The sequence below is a fragment of the Neopelma chrysocephalum genome, unplaced genomic scaffold, assembly GCF_003984885.1.
Source record: "Neopelma chrysocephalum unplaced genomic scaffold, ASM398488v2 Primary Assembly neopelma1_135, whole genome shotgun sequence".
Lineage (NCBI taxonomy): Eukaryota > Metazoa > Chordata > Aves > Passeriformes > Pipridae > Neopelma > Neopelma chrysocephalum.
Genome location: NW_020897797.1, coordinates 1696426 through 1715251, shown reverse-complemented (window position 1 = coordinate 1715251; position 18826 = coordinate 1696426). Strand labels below are relative to the sequence as shown.

At 47.1% G+C, this 18826-nt stretch overlaps 2 protein-coding genes across 11 annotated transcripts; one reads left to right on the top strand and one right to left on the bottom strand.

Annotated features, from left to right (window-relative positions):
* Positions 1-241: 241 nt before the first annotated feature.
* LOC113975212 (NADH-cytochrome b5 reductase-like) lies at positions 242-12165 on the bottom strand. Of its 10 annotated transcripts, none has more exons than XM_027698999.1 (7): positions 12137-12165; positions 10392-10613; positions 9445-9593; positions 8199-8286; positions 4969-5073; positions 2965-3168; positions 242-1327 (listed from the first exon to the last, which is right to left on the bottom strand). In XM_027698999.1, exons 1-7 carry the CDS (start codon positions 12146-12148, stop codon positions 1124-1126), a joined length of 984 nt encoding a protein of 327 aa, XP_027554800.1. In that variant the 5' UTR covers positions 12149-12165; the 3' UTR covers positions 242-1123. The 10 variants fall into 10 exon arrangements, with proteins under 10 accessions (XP_027554800.1, XP_027554802.1, XP_027554804.1 ...); XM_027699001.1 differs by lacking the exon at positions 12137-12165 and adding an exon at positions 11893-12088; XM_027699003.1 differs by lacking the exon at positions 12137-12165 and adding an exon at positions 11904-12088.
* A 71-nt stretch (positions 12166-12236) lies between these two features.
* Positions 12237-18071, top strand: MRPL37 (mitochondrial ribosomal protein L37). Its single transcript, XM_027699008.1, has 7 exons — positions 12237-12456; positions 12688-12871; positions 13381-13448; positions 13950-14135; positions 14416-14573; positions 15087-15290; positions 18000-18071. The coding sequence occupies exons 1-7, from the start codon at positions 12237-12239 to the stop codon at positions 18069-18071; spliced, it is 1092 nt and encodes a 363-aa protein (XP_027554809.1).
* Positions 18072-18826: the final 755 nt, after the last annotated feature.

The window sequence follows — 18826 nt, the reverse complement described above, 5'->3', positions numbered from 1 at the left end:
AGATACCTTGGAGGAAAAGCAGAAGTATTTTGGACTGAAAGAGGAGAGGGGGACCAGGTGTGTAGGCTGGGGGCTGTGCCAGGCTGCCATCCCCCAGGCAGCTCCTTGGCTCTGCTCTCTACCCCACAGGGGAGCACCCCAGCAGAGCCCCTGAAGCTTTCACTCCTCAGCGGGTGTTCCTGTGTGCTTAGGGAACCCCCTTGGGCACCTGTGAGAGTCCTGTGACAAAAACAAACTGCTGTTTATTTGAAAAGAGGTTCAATTTAATGAGCCAGGGCTACGATACAACACTTAGGGGACATGGAAAGCAAACACCCATCCTCCTTGACAGATAGCAGCCACAACTCAGCTATGTTCTCTCAGTTTTAGGACATAGTCTTTGTCTTCCCAGGCAGCATTTCAAGGGTTAAGGACAGGGCAGGTAATGCAGGCTGTGTCAGGGCAGGAGCTCAGCCTGCTAAGTCCTCACTAGGCATCACTATCCTTCCTTATGGACAGTGTTTCCATATATGGCTGGAAAGGCTGTTTTCAGAGAAGATCAGTGCCACCTTCTCTGTATTAGTGTATAATGGGGCAACTGAGGCACAGAGAGGTTGAAGTGACTTGCCTGACATCACCCAGCACGTCAGAACCAAAATGAAGCCCACAGACTCCAGACTGCCAGGCCAGTGCTCTGCTGTTCCCTTGGCCAGGCAGTCTTCTCCCTGAGGATTAAATCTCTCCTCTGGACACCTAAGAGGGCACAATACCACTGCAGAATAACATGGATTGCAAAGCAAGTTCCTGGTCCTCATTTTAGAGCAGATCTGCATGTAGATGGTTTTTAGTACCCCTTAGGAGATCTCTCTCTTAAAATTGCGCTTGAAGACTTCCATTAAAATTACCACACTGTTCCCTGAGGTGTGGGTGGCACACCTTGTAGCAGCCACTCTGGAATGGCACACAGTCCTTATAACACTCAATAGTGAGACTCATACTGGAGACAAACAGTTGATCCAAAGGCCTATGAAGGTGTATGTCCAAGGAACTCAGTCTACTGAGCTGACCCATTTTGTGCAATGTCTGCAGAGGAACAAGGACGTCCAAGGCTCGGCCTAAGGTTCCTCAGGTCAGGAATATCCAGCTAAAAGACAAAACAGGAATTTTCTTCAATTCCTGCAGCTTTCAAGTATCTAGTCATATCTTCACTGAATGCAGAAGAGCCACAGATTAATACAAATGGCTTTCTTCGACAGGAATTTATTATTGTCTTCATCAAGTCCTCATTGAGACGACCAGTATATGTGTTTTCTTGATAGCTCCAAGGAAGTTTTTCCAGTGAAGTTTCCTGAAAAGGCAAAAGGGTTGCAGTGTGTCATGTTAAAAAGGACAGCTGATTGCTTACAGCCAGATCTCCCTCCTCCCCTCAGAGTACTGCACAGGATGTTTTCACCCTTGTGACACCATGTGGGTAGCACTGACCCTTCTTGAGAGCTGCATTCATCTTTCAAAGCCCAGATGAAATGTCTCCCTGCCATGAGACCTGGCCACTTGCTCAGGGGGAACTGAACAAAACCAGAGTGTAACTATCACTAATAAATGCTACAGAACCTTCTCCCTAGAGAACCACCTCCCAGTGCACCTTTCTTATTCCCAAATCCTAGATCCCAAGTCTATTTCTCTCTATTGCCTCTCCCATTCCCAAGTCTCTTTCAGTCCCATCCCCCTTGACCAAAACTTAAAGAATCTAGCTCTGCTCCAAACACACCTCTGATCCCACGAGAAGTGTTTAGATCCCATGGCATTAGAGCCAGTGGGGACTCCCCCACTGCTATTAATCAGGAGGTGCTCAGATGTGGTGGTGACAGGCAGCAGAGTGAAATACAGACACAGATAGATATATAATCCCAAGAGGGAGGATGCATGAGCCAGTCTTGGACTACCACAAGCCTGCTAAGAGAAGAGGAGAAAGGGAGAGATGCATACACAGGGCAGACAGTGTTGACAGGGGTCAGGTGGGTTTCTTGCCCTTCGCTGATTGAATTTCAAGACCTCCACATGCTCTTGGGACAGCACTCAAGAGTTTAAATACCCTGAAAAGGGTATTTAAGCCGTGTCACCAGATACAATTATGGTTATGCTCCTACAGAGCAGCTGAAGGGGTGCCCAAGTCACCAGTACTTTTCCCTCTACCAAATCTCAACTTGCTGAGGCTACATGTGGAAAAGAATGTAAGAGGCAGTTCCACTGTGAGAGATACAAAAAATGATTCATCCGAGAAACTAAAAATGCACTGGGATTCATTCCCTTAGCATAAATAATTCCTTCTATATCCTCCCTGCAATGAATCCTTATTTCTGACAGAAATAATTTTTAACCACCAAATCCACGCAGAACACAGGCAACTTTGGGACCAAATGGAAATGAAAAGACTGCTCAAAATGTAAGACCACTGAGAGGTATGCCCTCATCCCATGAATGTGGCAGAAAAGTAATTTTACAGAGGGGTAAACAACTTTTAGAAGTTTAAAAATGGGTCAGCAAGGAAAAATAATTGCTGGGAAGTTGGTGGTAGCATACCAGAAAAAGAGAGCTCTAGCCATAAGCAATGAATGGAGGATAAGGACAGATTAAGGCACTGGTATTAGGAAAGAAAAAAATAGTTTATTTGCTGTTCAGGTGCAGCAACAACTGTTTGAAGTGGGGGGAATAATTGACAGTGACTATAAAACAGCAAAACAACAGAATAGCTCCCAAGAGAGGGACAAGCAGTGATGGCCACCTCCCTGAAATTCTCCAGACTAGTAACACTGTAAATACACTAGTAACACTGTAGCAGGTTGAACCACAGCAGCCACCAGATCACAAAGTAGCCTGGATGACTCAGAAAGAATTAAGATCATGCTCACGGAAAAGTGGAGGAGGCAGAGGCTCACCCAGCACACAGAACCCTCACATGAACGTGCTTCATGCCCATTTATTTACCTGGCTTAGGACATAAAATATTCTGATGTTCCAGTATCGAGCCAAATCCTGCAGAAGAGGTTTCAAATAAATTTTGTCAAAGGTAGGGAAGCAGCCAACAAGAGTTACAAAGGTTTCATCCTCTTCATTATCTGTTATGGACTGGAGGATGGGAAGCATTGGTGCAAGGCCAGTGCCAGAAGCCAGCATGAGGAGTTCTCCATGCTAACAACAGAACAGAGAATTTGGAATGAGCTGTGGTGGCTGGAAATCGATGTGCTTATGGTCAGGTCCTCCTTGCTGCCACACTGGTAAAGGGTCCCTTGAGAGACAACACATCAGAAGGTCATGCACTGGTAAATTCAAATCTCAGAATGTATTTTTCTGCAAAGGATTACAGGGTTTATATACCCTTCCAGGGTTTATATCTCAAATTTAGTGAAGCTGGATTTTACCCAAATATAATAATTTATCCTAACTCTAGCCTTGATTTCAAATAATTTCTGTTTCAGTTTCAATTCTGCAGTACACTCTGCCGACCCACTGTGTGTTTTCTCCTACTGGAAATGCTCCCTGTGTTTGTCTTGGATGCTGCAAAGTACAATCCTGAAGGACTTCTGGAAGAAACAGGTTCTTCTCCATCCTGATCCACGTGTCTTCCTGGTGCATTATCTCAATTTTCTCAGAGCTACTAGCAGCACATAGAGCTTCCCATCTCCAAGGGGGAACATTCACTCTGCTTGGAATAGGGATGTTCAGGCAGTATGGTGTTGTGTATAACAGGACAGAAGGTTCCCAGCACTTTCCCAAGCTGCCAGCCAGTGTGCACCAGTGCTAGAACTGGGACTTAAACCCCTCAGAGGCTGCTTGTGCTCTGTTTTGACTTGGCGTTTTATTGTGAATTGATCTAATCTGCCTGAATTGGAGTCCTGTTCTACTGACAGCAAGTAGAGATAAACAAAAATTTTACTATAAAACTAATACTCAGAACCTGTGTTATAATTCCTAAATAATAAACAGTTTTTCACAGCAAGTTGTTTTAAAGATTGCTCAGGTGCTTTGCAAACTGCATGTACACAGATCACGCACCACAGCATCACAGAATATTCTGAGTTGAAAGGGACCCACCAGGATCCTCAAAATCCAACTCCTGGTCCTGCACAGAAGACCACTTCTAGGCAAGACTGCTATGTTCTGTCCCAAATGATTACCTGGAAGCTTTTAAAAAGAGAAGGGAACAGTGACCTAAACCAGCAAGGAGAGTATTTCAGGAAGCAGGACACAGTTGATATGCATAGAGCTCAGCTACTCAGATTTTACAGCCTTACTTTTGTTGGGGGGGGGGGGGAAAGGAAGCCAAAAAACCCACAAGGCTTTGGGATCTTAATGACCAGTGTTTCAGTTTTGCTCCTCATTTGAAAGGTCAGAATTAAGTAACCACATTAGTATGTGTGAGAAGTCTCCCCCTGAAACAGGATCTGCCTTTCTTTGCAGCCAGCCCGGTATCGGCAGGTGGGATCTGGGTTTGTGGAGTGGCTGAGTGACCTGACACCTCACTGGAGCTGCTGCAGTTCAGGGAATACCCCAGAGAGAAGAAGATTAACACCTCCCCTTTGCTCACCCAAGAGAGAAGAAGATTAACACCTTCCCTTCTCTCGTGCTCAGTGACAAAACAGTGATGTGGGTCAAACCAGGCAAAAACAGATCCACACTCATTGCTGGTGGAAAGTAAGTTCCCTTTGTCAAGCACGTCAGGAATTTCTAATGCAAATGATGAACACAAAGCCTTGCTAATATTTTCCAGCCTCCCATCTACCTCCCTCTCCTCTTCCTCCTTAAATATTCTGCAGTTCAATCAGGTATACATGCTCCAACTGACTGCTAATGCTGTAGCACTGTACAGTAACCCAGGAGGTCCCTAAAATAATAATGAAAACAGCAATCAAATTGATGTCTTCCCTTTAGAGTATTGAACAAAGTTGGCTGCCACAAGGTGAAGCATCCTATGTCTCTTAGGGAACTAACCTTATTAGGTTGATATGGGAACCCTCCAAACGGCCCACGCCAAAAGACCACGTCTCCTTTTTTCCATGTTTTTATGTATTGTGACATCAGCCCAGCTTCATAGCACTAATAAAAAACATTGCACAAAAGAAAAGAATAATTATACTCAGTTGGAAAGTTTCCCAGCTTAAAGTCAATTATAAAGTTATCTACATTTAAACAAAAAGGGGACAAAAAATATTTTCTGTGTTTAAAAAGAAAGATTTTTCTGTTTAAAAAATAACTCAGAGTTATACCCAAAACAAAGACATTTAAATTAAATCATATTGGATCCACTCCAGCTTGACTATAATGTAAACACAACCCCCTCTCATGCAGTCTGAATTTCCAAAACTGGAAAAAGCTTATCAGAGTTCTTGCTTACAAAGCACACAGAGAAGAGTGTCTTGAATGCAAAGCACAGTCCAGGCCTTCAAGTGTTCTCCAAATCCCAGGGTTTAGGGTCTGGAAATGCCCTCTGGGTACCGTTAGTTACATAAACACTGCATAGCTCTTGCTTTATTTCAGTCTCTCAGATGCTGTGCTGATACAATTAGTGACCCAAAGCCAGGTTTCTAATTTGTAAACCCCTCGTTTTCAGAACAGATCATCTGGATGCTAAGGGATGCCTCCACATTTTCAAAAGAATATGTTAATGTTGGCCTCATGGAAGAAAAACATTAGCAAAAAAACCTGCCTTACTTTCTACCAGGCACAAACAACATTATCCAGGCTGTTGCCTGCAGGAATGCTGATCTCAATTCCCACTGATGAGAAAGGGTCGGTGCTTGCTAGAAACAGAGAAGGGAGGAGAGGCTGGAAAATAAAGGGCTCATCCAAGGAAACTTGTTGCTATTTGCCATATCTACATCCATGCCTTGTATGTATGACCACTTTATGATTAAATAAAACAAATGTAAGCAAAAGAGTGGGCATGGTCCGGGATGTGGCCGGAAAACAAGGATTGGTCTAAACAGCAAGAGCAGGAAAGCCCAACAGCTGCGGCTCACAAGGGGTCTGGTGCAGAGGTGATGCCACAGATAAGCCTGGGGAAGGGCAACACAACCGAAGGTCAAAAGATGGGATTTGATATAAGCCTTTGACGACTCCAGCCTACACAAAAGCAGTGTATTTTGGGGTACTTTCTGCACACAAACTGGAGAGAAGCCCGGCTCCACACCCCAGTGCCTTGGCTGGCCACCAAGCTGCACTGCAGGCAAACAAAATTGGTGAACCACAAAGCAGCTCAGAAAGAGTGAGCATGTGCTTGTGCTTGCAAGCAGTGTTAGGTAATAAAGACCACAGTCGCTCCCCTCCTAACACCTCACTTAAACCTGAAGAACTATTAGCACCAGTTGCTACAGTCAAAAGGTAAATCAAACACACATCCAGGCTCTGAGTTACTGTCAGAAACATTTTATGTTCAGAGGGCTCTGGGCAGGTGCTAAGTCTCACACAAGGAGTGTGCAGTTGCATCAAAGGAGCATGTTTTATACCTCCCTTCTTCAAATACATATGGAAACTCAAGGCAAGGGCAGAAAAGTCAGTCACACTTATTGCCTATTCCCAAAGGACTGGGGTAATGGAAACTAAAACAATCCTCCTTTCACCAAAATTATTTCCAAAAAAATTGAAGTGAGAAGTGATTGAGTGGGTTTAAAACCCAATTTTTCTAAATAAAAAGAAAAAAAATAATTATCTCCTGGGGGAAAACTTCTACACCCAGTTTTACATGGAGAGAAACCCTAACATTATAAAATCACTCAAAAAGAGGGTTATGCTCTGTAAATGGCAACTCCCTCACTCTTAACTGTAGTATCACAAATGCAATGCCATAATAACAGGAGAGAGAAGTGTTTGAACAGTGCTTGGATTGCATAGTAATAATAATAATAATATAGTACTTTCCAAAATTGCCTGAATAGTGTGAAATATACCACAACCTACAGAGTGAGTTATAAAAATGGCTGCTTTACACTGGGTGTTACCAACATCTTTTGTCACTGCCCAAGAATAACTATAGTTCCTTTTGGGATGAAAGGTTCTATATAAAGGAAAGGTATCATTACAATCATTACTATTATTATTGAAATGCAAAACCTGTGAGTAATGAGCCGCTATACATGAAATTTCACAGTCATCCTGTGAACGTATCCTATTAATGCAACTCAAATGTAATACTTCTCTCCCCTACCACTCACCAATTGCCACAAGAATGGGGAAATGACCCTCCCACAGGTGTCCTACAGAAGCTGTTCACTTCTCTAAAGACCAGGGTTTGTATTTCAATGTACAATGCATAATAAACCCCAAAAACATGAAATCCTGGAAGACAGGCAGAGGACAAGTGGTCATCCTCTGCAAGCCACCTGGGATACCCAGCTCTCTGAATTTCACACCTGTACTGAAGTCTGTGTGTGCCCTGAGGAATCACTAGTGACATACAAATGCAGTATTGGAAAAATGTTCTTCCAGTCGATATTTGCCACACAAAGTAATAATATATGAGGGCCTTGCAGGCTTTATTCAAACCTCCTATAAAATAATTTTGCACTAAAGCAACACTTTGTGGTAACCTCCAGAAGGGCCAGGACACTTGTCCCAGTCAGGGCTCTGCCATCCCATCCACCCTGATAGATGCAGCCTGTGTCCATGGGACACCTTTCTGCCCATGGAGACCCTCTCACACTGCAGCTCCAGAGCCCTGCCCACACACCAGGAACAGCTGCTCCCTGTTCCACTGTCTGTCTACATTTTTAACCAAACCGACATTTTTTCTGTGGGATGTTCTTGGAGTCAAATACAGTGGGAAGGATAAGGGCTGGGCAAACACTTCCCAAAATCAGTGGTTCACTTGGGCTGACAACTGGGTGTGATTTCAAAGACAAACTGAAAAGGCAAAATTATATGAGAGAAGCGGAATGGGCACCTCTTTCCACCTTGTTGACTGCTGGGCACCCAAGAGGTCCTCCCAAGTGCTTAACAGGGCTTCTGCTGCAAAGCTCTTGTTTGTGTGTCACCTTTCTCTGCTTTCAGTTTTGTGGGAAAAACTGCAATTTTTATCAACAAAGCACAACCATTTCAAAACAACACAAAAACAGTACATGAGGGATTTGAGTCTCACTCCAAGTGCTGCCAGTGTGCTTGGTTCCTAAAGAAAACACAGTCCCCAGCACCTTAGACTCTACTCCATATTGTCCAGGCTTACTTACTTTAATTAGAACTTCAAAATAACCTTCTGCATTCCCAGGGCTGATTGGAGTATAGGCTCGCTGGACCTCCAAACCATTCACCACTCCCCTGACAAGATAAAGAGGAACCCACTGTGACTTGGGCCATTGGGGATTACCAAAATCCTGCAGCTCTCTGGGGAGACAGGGCAGGCAGCAGGTCCTCTTCCCAGTGGCCCAGCCTGTGCATAGGTGCAAAACACTTCCCTTCCACAGGTAAAAATCCAGGGAGAACATAATGGCTTAAAGGCACCTTTTGTTTTCCCGGTGGTGGCCCCAACTGTACCACATCCAGCTCTGGGACACACCCCTGGAAGGGTGTTTGAGCTGCTTTGTGAGAAATGGCTGAATGTGCAAGAGCGGCAAAGGGGAGAGAAAACACTTCCACGCTTAAGTCTGCTGTTCCTTTTGAGCTGGGGTCACTTTCTGTGTCCAGTCAGCATCTGGTAATTAAATAACAAAAACCAGGGCACAGCCTTGACCTGAGGTCTTGTCAATATAGACTGTATTTTCCTGTAAGTCTTATAGAATATATCCACCCTGCTCTTTACTACTGACCACGAGAATTGATTGAAGTGACCAAACCTTTTTCTCTGCTGCCTGACGAGACAGGGCTGGAAGGAGGAGCATGTGCTGGCAGCAGAAACCAGCTGCACACATCAGCTCTTAACCTACTAGTAACGTCAACAGAGGCAGATCAATGGCATCGTAACAGGACTTTTCCTATCTGGCAATGATCACCACAGATGGCTGAGAAACAGAAACTTTCCCCAAGTGGCCCCTTTCCGGCAAGCAATAAACTACACAGGAGGGTTGTTTTGCTCGAAGTCAGTCAGGCAATGCCTGGGCACTGGGATTACACCCTGGGTGCTGAGGTACAGAGCTCTTGGGAAAGTGCAGCTCATTGTCTTCATTCCAACACGCTAGAGTAAATCATCTGTTGTAACATCTATTCTTTGAGTCTTTCTTTCTGCAAATGGATTTTCTTAATCACACCTAGTTCTTTCTGACCCACCGATGCAAGGATAATGCTGAAGAAAACTACAGCTTTGGAATGGCTTTTACCATGGAATTAGTGGAGCCAGCGAGCTCACGAGCTCTTTTCATCTGTGTCGTTGTAGAGGTACAGAAATCACGATTTGCCTGCTATGAAGCCTTTGTCTATTGACAAACCCCTACATATTAGGTTACATAATGCAGACTGTTTAACTAGCACAGGGAACAATACCTTAACACGATATGTTGTCCTAAACTCAATTGCAAGCTGCTGTTTCCCGGTAATTCAAATTTGTACTGGTAGGTGTCCTCTGTCAGCTGCTCCACCGAGCTCACGCTGAACGCAGTGAATGTATCTGGATTCAGCACTGAATTACTGCTCTGCAAGAACAACAATAAATAATTACTTGGTTAGATGGTGTCTTTTATGATTTCATTCTTCTCTGGAAGCAAACGTGCATGCTAATTTAGCACCCGAGATACTCAGGACATGTATTAAACGCTGGGGCCCAGCGCAAATTCCAGCTCTCTGCTGATTCATTATCATGTTCTGCAGTGTGCACTTTGGGATCTTGCATTTCCCCACCACCACCACCTTCTTTTTAAATTATATTTTTTTTTACACCTTACAGCAAGGTCATCCTATTATGACTCACTGCAATCATTTTCCCATGTCTAAAAACAAACAGAAATAATTCTGCTAAAAGCGCCAAGCACTGCTTTGGGGGCAACTTTGCAACCTACTGATGGCCACAGCAAACAGGAAATATTATCAGTTGTTTCAGCTGATCTTTTTTGCTTGACCCAGCATAGTTAATCTTACGTAAAAGGGCACTGACAAGCTTCAAATTACACTCTGAAGACAACTGCTCCACCACACACAATACAGCTTTTTTCAGCCTCAAAATATGAGCCTAAAAATCAGGAAAAGATGAAAAAGGTGGGGAAAACAGCTTCTCCGAGGAAACTCTGAGAGGAGAGCTGCAGATTCAGGGCTGTAATGCGACACCAGGGAGAACTTGACACTTGGAAAATCACATTACAGCAGGGAGAGAGCAGCCAAGGGGGAGGGTGAAGCAGAGTTTGGGGAATTGCATTTACAGCCATCTCTTAAGGCACCACTTGAACCTACTGCTGCATCCCTCGCCCATCACCACAACCTCAGACCCTAACAAGTACCATCAAAGCACAGACTCCAGGATGTGATGGAGGTAAATTGACCTGCTCCCTCTTTTCCGTGAGAAGGCTTTTGTCTTGCTTTGCCTTGGCCCTCTCCCATTGTGCAAGCTCCTTCTCGTACACGTCATAGATGCAGGGTTTGCAGCCGCCGCCGCAGCACTGGGATGGAGAAGGTTCCCGGGGTTTGAGAGCCAGCCAGTCCTGCTCGCTGCCACTCATTGCCTGCAAAACACAAGTCCTGCACCAAAACCAGCACGACAAAGAGTGGCATGTGCTCACCAGCCAGGCATTTTTGGAGAAGGACTGACAAAATCCCTCTTGAGTATTGTGCATGTGTATCTCAGGGAAAACTGAAAACCTGGAGCTGATCTGTGCCTGAAACACTCCGTTTTTGTTTGAGTGCTCACTGCTTCTGCACTGTCCAGTGCAGGAATGCCAGACATCACAGCCAGCAGCCCAGAGCTGCACAGACCCTTAGTCCAGCCTCAGGCCCACCTCCCCAGCCTGGCTGCCCAGCCAAAGCCACGCTCTTTAATCCTGCTTGCTCTGCCGGGGTGATTTCCTACAAAAGAGCAGCTTGGTCACCTGGAACAGAAACATCTTAAAAATCTGCAGCTCAGTCCAGGAAAACGGGTGACAAACCCAACCACCAAGACAATGGGTAACAAACCCAACCAGCAGATGTGGCCTGAGTTGTGCAGCTTTGGAAGAGGGGGAAGGGCAGCGAGCTGAAAGTCGGGTTTAGAGCCAAGAGACTTGAGGCAAACGGGGAAAAGTCTCAGGCAAACAAACTCTTTGGTTATGGGTGTTGAGTTTGCCTTTAAATGTAGACACGTAGGGAAGGGCAGGAAGCACAAGAAGGGAGATTTTATCCCTTGCTCCCGGTGCTTCCAAGCGAGCTGTACACATGAAACACTCCTCAAGCCAAAATCGCACTGCAGACCTCGCAGACCCTGCTATTTTTACAGACTGGCTGGGTTAACGCTGCTCCCAATGCATTTGTCTCCGTATCCTCTGAACGCAAGGGGGTCCACAGGAAATTATGAAGCCACGAGTGACCAAGCCGAAGCAAGGGAACATTTAGCGCTTCGAGCAGCTTTACTGTCAAGGTCAATTAATTAACCTTCACCCCCGCAACACAAATACACTTATTTTAAGGATATGGAGGGAGAAGAGAGAACGAAAGGCGACTGGTCCGGCTGCCCACAGCGCCCGCTGGGGACCCCGAGCACACATGGACTATGAACGAGGGGTAACCCCGACCCGGCCGTGGGTGAACCCGGAACCCTGAAGGCTCCGGCCTGGGCAGATTTACAGAGTTTCGAGCACTTACTGTGCGCACCCGGGGCTGGGACAGACCGCCCCGGGGGGCTCGGACACACCGCCCCAGGGACACAGCGGCCCCGGCACCTCCCACCCAGGGATGGTCTCTCAAGTGCCCCCCCGCCCCGCAGGCGAGGAGCCGCCTCTCCTCTCCCCCCCCGCCTCCCCGCTTACCCACACAGCACCTACCCTCCACCCGCCAGGCAATTTGCCGACTCTCCCTTACGGCGGGGCGCGCCCGCCCGCCATTGGCCGCCGCCGCCGTCAGTCAGCGGGGGAGGCGATGGGGGACGGTCCCTCTCCAAGATGGCGGCGGGCGGGCGCTGAGGCGGCTGAGGGAGGAGGACGAGGACGACGGCAGTGGCGATGGCGGCGGGGCCGGTGGCGCTGAGGCGGGCGGGGGCGGCGGCGCGGGGCCTCACCCGCGGCATCATCACCCGCGCGGGGCGGCCCCGCCACCGCGGGCCGCTGCCGCGCACGCCCTGGACCACGCGCGGGCCTCCGCCGGAGGTGCTGGCGCGGATGGTGGAGCGGCTGCCGGTGCGGAAGCAGGTGGAGCTGGACACCATCACATGCGCGGGACGGCAGCACCACATACCCGGCCTGGCCTGGCCGCGCTTCCCGCCCTGGGACCGCTGTTGGCACGACCCCTGGCACTCGCGGGGGCCGCGCTACGAGGAGATGCCGCTGTACAAGGAGCGGGGGTGCTACATCTGCCACCAGCGTGTCCGAATGCTGGAAGGTACCACACACCCGCTCTGCCCCCAGCGCTGCCCCCTCCACAAGCACTCACCCTGCTCTGCCTGTCAAGGCTTCTCCTCACACAGAGTGTAAACACAACATGGGCTGTGAAGAGCCTGCCCAGCCTCATGAGCTGCCTGGCAGCCTCGGTAACATAGTGCAGAATCACAGAATGGTTTGGGTTGGATCATCTCTGTCACCTGTGACATACCGTGTTGGGTTGCGTTTGCAGGGGTGCGGCAGGCGCAGTGGCTCACCAAGACGAAGCTGGTGGAAGGTTTGCCTCTATCCGTGCAGAGCATCCTGGACAACCCGGCCCACGGGCTGCAGGAGCATGAGGAGCAGGTGAAGGACGCGATCTCACACTCGCGCTTCTGGGACACCACAGAGGTTGCTCCCAAGAGGGACCGTTTCTGGTGAGTATGCAGCTGTAGGGAAAGTTTTTAACACTACAAGGAAAATTTGAACACAGATCTACTGTTGAGAGACTCACTTGCTGTATGAAGTTGTCATGTTTAAAACAAAGCAGCAACCAAAACGACCAGTAAAATGCAGTTTTGATGTTGACAGTAGCACTGACATAAACACTCTGCTACACTAAAGCTTCTTTCAAGCCAAGGTCTCTATTTCAACTTGAGATCTACTTCTAGCTGATGCAGAATATCAGTTTTTAAAATAATAATTGTAAGCATTACCTCTGCCAACTTGGAACAGGATTGGTGTGTGTGATATTAATCTGCAATCTCTGTTAACTGCTTGGAAACGTTATGCTGTGATATGTTTTACATACAGTAATTTTACATCATTTGTGCCCCAGAAACATTTGCCTGCCCTTATGATCCCATTTTTATATAACAATTTTTTTCTCCTTTTAAAGCCCAGTGCTGTTTGAAGACTTGATACATTTATGCCGGTTAATGTCTAGGAAGTATCCTGCTCTGAGTAAAAGGATGTTGGCTAGAAACTACAGGATAGCAGCAACATGGGAAAGAGGTTAGTTGCTGCCATGGTGGAAGCATTTAGCTCTTTAAGATAAGAGGGGTAACAATGCTGCTGGCTTTAAGGATGAGGACTTGGAGCAAGTTAAACAATTTCTGGAACCCTGCAGGTAATTCTTCCTGTTTTAAAAAGTGCTGTCAGCACGGGCAGCCTTGGATGATGGCAGGATATTCTCCCTGAGGACATTATTATGTGTTAGACAATATTGACAATATGGTGGGAGAAGAGAACCAGGGTCTTGGACCTGATTGTTTATATTTTTGGGTCTCAAAACAGTACTGTTGTTTTTCTAAGTATGTTTAGTTAAGAACTTAATACCAGCAATTAGCATTGGTATATTAGAAGAAGAACATACAGCTGGGCTACTATTTAAGATGGGTTTGGAGGTGAGGGGGAGAGAGTGAGCCTTGCAGAACAGACTTGTGAAAGGAAATGTATGTCTTTCCCTAGTCTGATTTCACCAGTGTTTGAATGTAGTCTAATTTCCCTCCCCAGAATCCATTCTCCTTCAGGTCCGTGGCCTGAATGGAATACTCATGAACTCTATGGCCCCTATACCACCAGTAGCCTCCAAGGAGGAGATCCTGGCCACCAAAGAACATGTTCTGGAGACTTTCCATCCCATCTTGCCTACAATTGATCTTCAGGAGGTGAATGTCTACAAAGAGCTCAATGACACAGGTAAATCCAGCTGTTAATAATATTATCAGTGTTTGGGTTCACTTAGAGCCCTTGTCCTTCTGTGAGGCAGCTGAGAGGGGGAATGTGTGGGAATGAGGGGACAGAGGAGCTGGGTAAAGGAGTGCAGTGCAAGCGCTCCAGACCTGTGGCCTAAGCAGGACAATGGAGAAGAACTTAAACCCCAGCAAATTGCTTTAACAGTTCCTGAAGATAAAGGGAGAAAACATCCGTTGTGTAGTGTCTTACTGAGCGATTTCTGACATGACTATCTGCTGTTTAGGTTTCAGAGATGGTTATCCCTACTCTCATCCTCACACTCTGTTCTTCCTGGAGTCAGCCATCATTTGCCCTGACAGGTTCAGACCAGAACAGCTCCGTGCTAAAATGCTGATGTTTGCTTTTGGCAACGCGCTGGCCAAGGCCAAGGTGCTCTATGGGGTATGTATGGCAGGCTGCTGCTGGGCCTTTGTTCTCCCTCTAGTGCTGCAGCGAGTGGAGAGAGTCCTGAAATTCCCTTGCCGTGGCATGTTACAGTACTTCTCACATCCAAACTTCCCCATCCAAAGGTCTAACCCCAACCTTCAGGTTACTGATGTCTCCTGATCCAGAAATCCTCCGCTCAGCAACAAGTGTGTTCGTGATGTAACACGCACTGGGGTGGTAATGGGCAGGAACCAGGGAGTAAGTTCAGCTGTAAAACTCTGACCCATCCCACAGCTCAGTATTTAAATTGACACTTCATTGCTGGCTGAAGGAGGAATTTTAATTAAAATACAAAATCTACATTCAAAACTTGTTTGACTAGAGTAATTTTCTGGGCAAGGTAACAATACATTTATTAAAATCTTGGCTTTAAACCAACTCTAAGATGCAGAATCAGCAAGTACTCATACAATTTCTGTAGTAACCGGCTTTTAAAACATTCTCCCCCATCCCCTCTTCTTTTCCTAGAATGATCCCAAGGTTTTGGAGCAGCCAATAGTGGTGCAAAGCATTGGCACAGATGGCCAGCTCTTCCAGTTCATGGTGTTCCAGTTAAATACAACAGACCTTGTCTCTAGCGATGGCATAAAAAATCTAGTGTGGATTGACTCTGATCAGAAACTGTATGAGACAGCCCAGTGTGTTCCAAAAATCAAGAAGAGAGTTGTAGTGGTAAGCAAACCTTTGGAAATGGTCCTGGAAATCCTGCCCTTTCACCTTGGCAGGGGGGTTGAGAGCTGGTGCAGAGCCGCAGCAGGTTTTGAACCAGCTGAAGGGACCTGACATGGGCACTGGCCTAGTTATTCCCTAAGCAGGTGTTCCTGAGGGGAACGGTTCCTGAGTGTTTGTAGTGCTGATGTGCCACATGCCAAGCTTAATATGAGCTCCTGTGTACAGATATCCCTGTCTGTAATCCACCATCTCATAATATGCTTGTTTAAAACCAGCCCTGATGAAGGAAGTGCTTACATGCTGCTGTCAGCCTTGCTGGGGAGTAAACAGAGCACGGGGCTGTCAGCACTGGTTATACTGGGAGGGCATCTCACTGATGGGCAGAGGGATTCGGCTCTCTGAGATTGACACCAGTGGAAGTACCCCCACACAAACCCCTCTGGGGAAGAGAGCACAATTTAGAAACTACCACGCCTGAAAGTCTTATTCAAGCATGTTTAAAGCCGTTGTTTGTCTACATTAATCACTTCACTGCAAACTGAGCATCCGTGTCTTTTTCTCTGCAGAAGCCCGTTGGAATTCATGGCTTTCAGCCAGACACATTCAAGAAGTTTCTGGCACTGTATCTGCATGGAACTGTGTGAAATTCAGCTCAAATGAAAATACTTCACCAACTGTACCTGCTGCTTCTCTTTGCCAGAACCATCACATAATTAAAGAAAGGTGGATTAATTTACTTTTAAAAATAAATTATATCATTACTGAAAGTAAAATATTTTTTTTTAAACTAAATAGTGCATGAAGAAACTCTTTCATTTTAGGGGCTCACCTCTGAATTTGGGTTAGAGAAGCCATCAAATGCATCTTCCTGCACTCTTCCTCCATTACCTGGAAAGAACATAAGCCAGTCATTATTCCTCTGCGCAGGCTCTGCTCTCAGTGAGCTTCTGCACAGAGCCAGACTCAAACCTATTCCTGAGGTTGCTTTGAGTCCCTCTGAATGCAGAAGAGACTTACAAAGCTTCAAGGGGGGAGCCTGAGACATGAGCCTTTTTCATTCTGCCTGGCTTTGACTTTGTTTTACTCCTGGCTGCTGCGGGATGCATCGTGCTGCCCTGTGCTTAGTTCCCAAAGCACTTAATCGGAGAGATTGCTTTGTTGGATCTGTAGAACCGCAGTTCTTTTATCCCCCAGTCCTGGATGAAGAGACCTCTGCATTTGGGGAAAGTGGTGTAGAATGTAGCATGAAACTTTGGTGCCTGTAGCTGGTATTTGCTGCTAAAAATACAAAGGAAGAATTTCTTCCTGCCACACAGAGTTAACTGAGCAGGAAGCGTATTCTTTTTAACATGGGGGGATTAGTGTGGGTTTTGTAAAATGAAAGCTAAATTAGCTGCAGCCAAATGTAGAATGTTTTTGCAGTTCTGATACCCTCCAGCACATGGGAAAGAAGAGGACAGCCTGTGCTATTTTAAGGTGTGGAAGAGCATATTTCCAAGAAATTCATCTCTCTTCAGTGTCTTGTGTCAGAAGCTGGTCTTGCTTTGTGATCTCTGACCACCTGGATGAACACCCAGTTGTGTGTTCCAGTCCATCAGGCAGCTCCACTCTGCAGGTTTCAGCCAACATCCACCAGTCACATTTGAGAACAACAGTTGCAACCTGTAAATGGGGATGCAGGAGCTGTACATTAAATTAACAAATCCCTCAATAGTTAGGAGAAATGCTTGAAAGAGAAATAATCTAGTAAGAGTTGTACTGATCTGAATCATGTTAATCCTGCCTGCTCAAGGGATGCCTAGTTCAGCTCATCAGTGTAAATCTGCTGAGGTCTGTGGTTTGCATCCTGGTATTTGGGAATATATTTTAGTACACCCGTGCTCTGTGGAGCCTGTAGGTGTTTGTTTCTCGGGCTGTTGGTTCCCTGCTGTGTCACATGGACCCTGCTTGACATCCCTTTGCTCTTCCGGCTTCGGATCATTACCCGTCTTAGGGAGGAAGCCCTGTAGGGCAGCCAGCTGCCTGTTCACATTCCTGAGCAGAGAGGTTCCCTGAGGAAGCCTGCTGGAAAAACATCTGTGATGGGGAGGGGGCTTGGAGAGGTGAAACACCTCCCTTGCTCATAGTAGATGTGGGAACCTGTCTGTGAGGGAAAGAGGCAAAGTCCCTACAGATGCTTTTACGTCTCAACAAAGACATCTCTGTCAGGGCAGGCAGCAGAAGAGGAGGGAGCAGGGGAAGCTGGAATCCTGTCTCCAAACTGAGCAGAGACAAAGCATGAGCACAGGGAGGGATGGATAAAGGCAGAGCAAAGGAAGTTTTAAAAAATGGTGGAAGCAGTGAGACAGGGGAAGAACTGTGGGAAAACAAGGCTTCAGAGGTTTTGTGAGGCATCAGGAAGCCGCTGGAGGTGAGAGGATCACATGCAAGCATGGAGGCCATGTCCCTGGTTTGCTCAGGGCACAGCTGGTCTCACCTGTGGCCAGGGCGAAGCAGCACTCACGCATTGCTGGAAAGAGCAGCTGATCCTCGTGCAGGGCTTGCTCCTCTGAGGTCCTGCAGGGGAGCTCAAGGGGGGCAGAGTGGGGCTTCCAGCTTGGCACCTGGCATGGATGCTCAGGTTGATCTGTTGTGGTCCATGGACCAGGCAGCCCCTACCACATGTCTGTGGTATCCCTGAGCACGCTGAGCATGGTTGGGCTCTCCCAGTTCCTCCAGCGTGACCTGCTGGAATCGGCCCAGCTGAGGGAGTCCAACAATGGGTCACAGAGCCTCATCTGAGTTGGCATCAATAAGTTATAAAGGCTCGTCAGCAGACAAATGGTGTTACCTCAGCATGGACCAAGGGCCAGGCATTAACTTTTAATGAACGGCAGCCAGGGAAGCAGTACATGCAAGAACTGGGTGGCAGGAGCCTGAGACGAGGACCTGGCAGAGCAGAGCTCTGCAGCCACTGCCCCCAACCTGGGGATGATGCACACAGTGCTATCCGAGCTCCACCACTCCACACTCTCTTCCTCTGAACCACTCCCGGTGCAAAATCCAGCTCCATGGGCTGCACTCATCATGCCAGCAAGTACACCCCGTGCTCAGCCTGGAGCCCCTGGCTGTTCAGATCCTCCTCCTGCATTTAATTTAATGAAAACTAATGGGGAAGACAATTATCCCTGAGGTTGGGCCCAGGAGACGTTTAGAGGAGGGAACTTGGCAGTTTCATGGCGATATTTAATAAAATTAGCCTGTAACCCTTAAGAACCAGTGGGAAGGACTTTTCTATGCCCTGCAATAAAAACAGGCAGCAGTGCAGGAGCCTGGTGCTCAGGGCAGCTGAGCAGGGCCTGGATGGGCAGTGCAGGCAGGGATGGCCCCAGGGAGCTGGGAGGGCAAGATTTCCTCATCAGCATCAACTTAACCCTTGGGGGTTGCTTGACTCCAAGTGATGGACAATGCTCACACTCTACTTTCTGCAAAGCACAGGGGATGTGATTGCCTGGACCAAAATTCATGCTGGGACACGGCTGCAGACCCTGTACATG

Excerpts from the sequence above, each read along its gene's own strand:
- LOC113975212 (XM_027698997.1), bottom strand. The coding sequence starts at position 10,724 with ATGCACAATACTCAAGAGGGATTTTGTCAGTCCTTCTCCAAAAATGCC. Across the intron at positions 8,287-9,444 it reads GGACAACATATCGTGTTAAG|GGGAGTGGTGAATGGTTTGG; the intron begins GTATTGTTCCCT and ends TTATCTTGTCAG. Across the intron at positions 1,328-2,964 it reads TATTTTATGTCCTAAGCCAG|GAAACTTCACTGGAAAAACT; the intron begins GTAAATAAATGG and ends TTGCCTTTTCAG.
- MRPL37 (XM_027699008.1), top strand. The coding sequence starts at position 12,237 with ATGGTGGAGCGGCTGCCGGTGCGGAAGCAGGTGGAGCTGGACACCATC. Across the intron at positions 12,457-12,687 it reads GCGTGTCCGAATGCTGGAAG|GGGTGCGGCAGGCGCAGTGG; the intron begins GTACCACACACC and ends TTGCGTTTGCAG. Across the intron at positions 14,574-15,086 it reads AGGCCAAGGTGCTCTATGGG|AATGATCCCAAGGTTTTGGA; the intron begins GTATGTATGGCA and ends TTCTTTTCCTAG.